This window comes from Drepanopeziza brunnea, assembly GCF_022702325.1.
Source record: "Drepanopeziza brunnea f. sp. 'multigermtubi' strain 214-2 chromosome Unknown ctg1, whole genome shotgun sequence".
Taxonomy (NCBI): Eukaryota; Fungi; Ascomycota; class Leotiomycetes; order Helotiales; family Drepanopezizaceae; genus Drepanopeziza; species Drepanopeziza brunnea.
In genome coordinates this window covers 5,733,194-5,739,437 of record NW_027094064.1, presented here as the reverse complement: position 1 = coordinate 5,739,437, position 6,244 = coordinate 5,733,194, and the positions used below count along the sequence as shown (strand labels likewise).

Genomic DNA, 6,244 nt, shown 5'->3' with positions numbered 1-6,244 from the left:
AGGAAACGAGTCGAAAAGCTTCCGACCCGGCGCAGGTCGGGGGGATCTGTTTTTCTTCTATAAAAAAAATTTCGGACCGGCGAGTAGATAGATAGGTAAGTAAGTAGGTAGGTAGGTAGGTAGGTAGGTAGGTAAACTCTACCTTAGTTAGGTCCGGGTATAATACCGGTAGCAACATTTGATATGCCTCTCAAGAGGTGGTAAGTAGGTAGTAAGTAAGTACCGGTAAGTAAGTAAGTAGTATCTCGTAAATATACTACTGTATACAAACGGCTAGGCTGATAAACTTTTGAGAAGCACACACACATACACCCTGTCTTTCCTCGCCAGGGAGAGAGGTAAACAAACATACAGATACAGCAAATTCCATGCTTCGAAAGAACTACTACTACTACTACTACTACTACTACGACCTAGCCCAAAATGCTGCTCTAGTGAGCTTTCCCAGCCTACCTAGGTACTTACTTAAACCTAGGTGAGGTAGGTGGGATAGGTAGATGGATAGGGGGGTTCTGAACCGATACCTTTGTTGATATTGGCTACAGTACCGACCTACTTGGCCTGCAGGACGCGCTCACCAGTAGTTGGCAAGTGAGTGAGGGAGTGAGTGATTTCAAGGGCCTTTTTCGAGTCTCGGCCGCAGACACCGGCAGGATATCCGTCGGGCGAGCCCTGGCCGTGGCGTGGGTCTCCAAAACGACTTCACCCAGACGAAATGTGACCACGCCTGCTTGTGATATAGATTTTTGTGTATATTAAACTATGCTTTTCTTTCGTCCTGTCCTGTTGGCATCCCACCGCATACACCCCGGATGCACCGACCCTGATCCCATCTACACTCTCTCGTGCATTGGCCTCACCCCGTATACTCATACACCTCGTCAGACGCCGTCTCCCCCAAGACCGATTCCTACTCGATGAACTTGGACTTCTTGGTCGATGCGCCGCTCTTGACGCGCTTGGCATTCGGGCGGTTGATGTGGTGGGCGGGGATCCAGCTCTCGTCGTACGCCTTCTGGGCCTCCACCGCAGTGGTGACCGCCGGCCCATCCGCTCCGATCACAGACACCTGCTCCTCGACAGGGACCGCCTTCTTGGAGCCTCCGGAGGAGCGCTTCGCGCGTTCCCCACCCTTGCCTCCGCGCTTGGCTTGTGGGAAGAGGGTTTCGATCCAGGACTTGTAGGCGAAGTAGAGGGTGCCGACGAATGCAGCGAGGAGGATCAGGTAGAGGAAGATGCTGCGCAGCGGTCAGTAGTAGTAATCAGCCGAGGACTTTTCATCGGGGGACGTACATCTGCGGATCAAAGATGTTGGTCGGCGCCTCGACGATGCTGACCGTCTCGTTGAAAGCCTGGATCTGGTACACGGTCCCCGCCTTGCTCGAGACAACCGCAATCAGGTTGAGACGGAGGTCGATGGGGTTCATATCGGTCGTGAAGGTATACGGGATGGTGTGTTTGGTGCCAGCGGGAACCTCCACGCCGTATCGGGTGGCCGTCAGATTGCGCACGATAGCAGCGCTGAGCGGCGCATCTGCGGGCAGCGCTTTGAGGGTCGACAAGGAGCCGCGGACGAGGGCAATGGTGACCGGCTCCGGTTCACTGTTGGTGAAGTCCAGGACGGCCTTGGTTGCATGGCCGTTGATGAGCTTCACGCCGAAGACCTCGGAGTTGGGGAACGAGGCAGAGGCTGACACGGCCAGGTTGGGGGTCGCGGATGGACTGGCGGCTCCCTCTTCGACCTGCGGAAGTCAATGAATTAGCAACTGGAGGTTTTTGGTGTGTGTGTGCATGTATATATATGTATATATAGGTAAGTATATTGTCTGAAGACAGCCAGAGGGAGCTTGCAACTGGTCATCGACTTACGGCATCGGCAGCAGAGACGCTGACGGCACGCAGCGCCAGGAGGGCAAAGGTGGTGAGCTTGCAGAGTCCCATGTTGGCGGTCGATTATACTTCTTGTCGGATGGGATGGGTGTTTAGGGATTGAGTTGGAGTGAGGTGGCTTGGTTGTTGGCTCAGGAGAGCGAAAGTTTAGGGTCCGAGCCGGCAAGCTTTGCATGCAATCTGGCTGCAGAGTAAATCCATCTTTAGCGAGCTGTCCTGGACGACCTCCGCTATTGCTGTCGTCAACTGCGGCAACGACTATGATTGATGGATTCAATGGATCAAGAGCAACATCTTGAGCCCCATGTTGCCTCGGTGGCCGGTGGTGGCCGGTGAGGTCAACATCCTATTATCTTTGAGGTCCTGTCTGGAGGGAGGGCGGCGAGAGCGAAGCCGGGTTTCATTTGGTGTCTGGTCTGTGTCCCTGGGGCGCCAGCTGCGGCCGTCCATCTATCTCATGAATTGTGTCGACAACAAACCGCAAGCCGATGTGAGTTATATAGCAACAAGCGTGAGAGGGATGGTTTTCGCCCGTCACCACACGGCCCACCATGTTCCATGGCCGTGGATGGGGAGCAGCCAACGAAGGATCATACGAAGTTTCGCTCTCCAATCCTCAATTCCAGACTGTGCTAGCTAGATGACAGCATATAGATAGGCAGCCGATGGGTCCCCAGATATATATGAAGAAAAAAAAAAGCAATGATCACTACTCTCCTTGCACATCGTGCTGTTTGTTTGTTTGTTTACCTGACCAACCTAGCCGACAAGCGAAGCATCACCATCACCATCACCACTTCCCGTCACTTCTAACCTGAAACCCCAAACCCCAAACTACTTCGGCCTCCGCAGAGACCAGACCAGTCGGTGGCCTGCATCGATCAATGGAGTGCCTCGGATGTGAGGCTGATGCGCTTCTCAAACACCAGCTGTCGAGGATACCTGCATCCGCACCTGCACGGCCTCCAACTTCGAGGCCTACCGTGTGCCAAAGAATCCGTTCACAATGCAACTGCAAACGCAAGGGCAAGTGCAAGTCTTTCCTTCTCTCCCGACGATCCTTTCTTTGGTGTGTGTTTAGTTCTTTCCTCGCGGCGCTTCTACATCATCTTTTGTAATTGATCATTCTTCTTCGGCTCCATCTCCATCTCCATCGAAATCGACATCGACATCGACGTCGACATCGGGCGCATCTCCACCGTATCCATCCACCATCGCACGGCTCCCGAGCAGCACTTGGGATTGCCAGACGCCGGTCGTCATCCGTCTTTGTGAAGGAAAGGAATCTGCAACTCTCCAACCCGCTATCGCGGCCTATCGTCGAAATGGCCCGGGACAACATCCTCCTCACGTACTTCCTGGTCGATGTCCTGTTCGTGGCAACGGGTGGACTTCTGATCATCTTTGCGTTCACGACCAAGTTCGAGATCACGGAGCAGAAGACGGCGGACAATGTGGCGCGGGATTTGCTCCTCGATATGTGTCCCTTGAACGGTTCGTGGAACTCCCCTGCCGACTTCCGGTGGAAGACGATGCAAAAACTAATCCCGAGAACAACAGCCGCGATTGGAAACGCCATCTTGGTCTTCTTCACGTTTCTGATGACCGTACCCGCGATTGTGATGCGAACGAGTCGAGGGTGGCTGAAGTTCGCCGGGTACTTGACGGTGATCTCGGGACTGGTCACGATGGTCATCGGCCTGACGATCTGGTTTGAGACGTTGAAGACGCGAGAGAATCTGTTCACCATCTGGAAGAGCCAGCCTCCTTCTATCCAGAGTCTCCTGCAGCAAGAGGTGCGTGGGCTGGGAAGCGTCCTGTCCTGTTCTGTCCTGTTCGGAGTCTCTGCTAACTCTCGGCGGCTCTAGTTCGCCTGCTGCGGATATCTCAACAGCACGTCGCCTCCATTTGTCGTCGATGCGACGTGTGTCGACAACCTGGTGGCGGCCGCCGAGGGTGGTTGTGTCGGGCCCTTGTCCAGCTTCGCCAACAACTTCCTGGACATCGTCTTCACGGGCGCTTTTGGCATCGTGGGTATCGATGTGGTTTTCATTCTCGCGACGGCCATCCTGCTCAAGGACCGCAAGGAGAAGGAGAGATATCGACACATTGACGAGAAGAGTGGCACGAGGGGCTTTTGAGGCTTTGGATGGGGGGTGGGCTCATAACCGGTGGTGGTTAGCAGGAATTGGGGTGGGGGGGGTTGATTTTGTATGACGGGCTTGTTCAATTCGGTAATTCAAACGGTAATTATATATAAATGAAATGGAGTATAGCTATATACATATCTACACGTTTATATATATATATAGAGAGAGAGAGAGAGAGAGAGAGAAGAAAAAATGGCATGGTTTGCGTCTATCGGAAGGCCTAGAGTACATCTTAACTGATTAAATAAAAACGAAACGGAATATTGCTATATACATGTATACACGTATACAAATATATATATATATATACATATATATATACGTTATATAAAAAATAAAGAATAAAAATTACATAATTTGCGTATATCGGTCTAGAGGACCCCTTAACTGTAAGCTGACCTCGGCTCCCGCATCCGACTCTCGGCATCCGCCCTCCGACACTCTCCGCCTTCTTTCTTCTTGATCTCAGCATCATCTTCCACGTCTCTATCTCCAATGCCACCCACCACCACCACCACCACCAGAACACCCACCTCGCTCTCTTCTTCTTGTGGTCGCATTGACGCTGTCCGGTCTATTCTTCTCTGTCTATTGATCCCATCACCGCCGCATCGCTACAATGCCCGACATGATCAATTCCTCCCCCAGTAACCCCTCGTCGCCCTCCTCCTCCTCCACCTCTTGGGATCACAACCACAACCCCAACCCCAACCTCAACCCCAAATATAACGTTCACAGTGTCGACGAAAACGATGTCGTCCCCCAACTACCGCCTTTCTACTCGCCGCGGCCAATTCCCGTGTCGCGCGCCATCTCCGAACTCGACCTCAATTCCCTCTCCCTCAACCACCCCTCGCTCGCCGTCCAGGTCCAGGACCAATCCGCCACACCTCGGCACCACGAATCCGATGCCGAAACGGATATCGAAATCACCGGCGAGCTGCCCGACCTCGTCTCCCCAGCCTTCACGCCCCCGTCAACGCCGGGAATGGGCACCCAAACCCCCGCCCGCTCGCAGGCCCAGCACCTCCCCAAATCCGTGCCCGTTGACTCCAGCGCGGCAGATGGCGGCTGTGGCCAGAAGAAGCCCAAACTGCTCAAGACGCTCCCGACGGTCCACTGCGTGGTGCGCGCCCGGATCCCGACCACCATCGGCGGATCTGGGACCGAGATGTTCCTGCACCTGTACCAGAACAGCGAGGATAGCAAGGAGCACCTGGCCATCGTGTTTGGGAACACGATCCGAAGCCGCAGCTTGGACCGGGTGAGGGAAGGCGAGACGGAGATGGATCGTCTGATCCGGGGGGCGTACACGGGGCGCTTGTACCCGGGCCGGACGACGAGCAGCATGGCCGAGGCGGTGGCGGGTGAGGACGCGCAGGTTGCGCGGACGGAGGAGCCGCCGCTGGTGCGGATACACAGCGAGTGCTACACGGGCGAGACGGTATGGTCGGCGCGCTGCGATTGTGGGGAGCAGTTGGACGAGGCGGCGAGACTGATGTCGCTGCCCGGGTCTGGGGGAGGAGTCATTGTGTACCTGAGGCAGGAGGGGCGGGGGATCGGGTTGGGGGAGAAGCTGAAGGCGTATAATCTGCAAGATCTGGGAAGTGATACTGTGGAGGCCAATCTGCTGCTGAGGCATCCGGCGGATGCCAGGAGTTACGGGCTGGCGACGGCGATGCTGGTCGATCTCGGGGTGAAGAACGTGCGGCTGTTGACAAATAATCCCGATAAGGTCAGGGCCGTCGAGGGGCCGGGGAGGGAGGTTGTGGTGAAGGAGCGGGTGGCTATGATCCCGCTTGCATGGAGGGGAGCACACGGGGGGATCAGGAGTCAGGAGGTGGGGGGGTATCTGAAGACCAAGGTATGCTCTCCTGTGCTCCTCTTTTCTCGGGGGTTGCGTTGCTGACGAGAAGATGCAGATTGAGAAGATGGGCCACATGTTGCAAATGGGCGAGGCATCTTGAAATCTGTTTCGTAATATCTTGAACGACGGGGGACGAAAGTGTGGGAATCGACACGAGGATTTCAGAATGTGTGTGGGGGGGTCGCACTTGGATGATGGATGTACTAAAAGAAATAATGCTTGGGAAAGACAGAGAGGGGGGGGGACAGCATCTCGGATATGAGCATTTTGGATAGGGCGAGGGACTAGCTAGGGCATGTGGGGTTCGCGAAGCTGTGGGTGTTCCCTGAAGCAGAGC

The 6,244-nt window shown here is 54.8% G+C and overlaps 3 protein-coding genes across 3 annotated transcripts; 2 read left to right on the top strand and 1 right to left on the bottom strand.

Moving 5' to 3' along the window:
- Window positions 1–910: 910 nt before the first annotated feature.
- L3040_001190 (uncharacterized protein) lies at window positions 911–1,941 on the bottom strand (the record flags this gene model as incomplete). Its single annotated transcript, XM_007293204.1, has 3 exons — window positions 911–1,238; window positions 1,294–1,742; window positions 1,870–1,941. 3 exons carry the CDS (start codon window positions 1,939–1,941, stop codon window positions 911–913), a joined length of 849 nt encoding a protein of 282 aa, XP_007293266.1.
- Window positions 1,942–3,215: 1,274 nt separating this feature from the next.
- Window positions 3,216–4,031, top strand: L3040_001189 (uncharacterized protein; the record flags this gene model as incomplete). Its single annotated transcript, XM_007293203.2, has 3 exons — window positions 3,216–3,384; window positions 3,451–3,686; window positions 3,759–4,031. The coding sequence occupies 3 exons, from the start codon at window positions 3,216–3,218 to the stop codon at window positions 4,029–4,031; spliced, it is 678 nt and encodes a 225-aa protein (XP_007293265.2).
- A 628-nt stretch (window positions 4,032–4,659) lies between these two features.
- Window positions 4,660–6,007, top strand: L3040_001188 (uncharacterized protein; the record flags this gene model as incomplete). Its single annotated transcript, XM_007293202.1, has 2 exons — window positions 4,660–5,904; window positions 5,963–6,007. 2 exons carry the CDS (start codon window positions 4,660–4,662, stop codon window positions 6,005–6,007), a joined length of 1,290 nt encoding a protein of 429 aa, XP_007293264.1.
- Window positions 6,008–6,244: the final 237 nt, after the last annotated feature.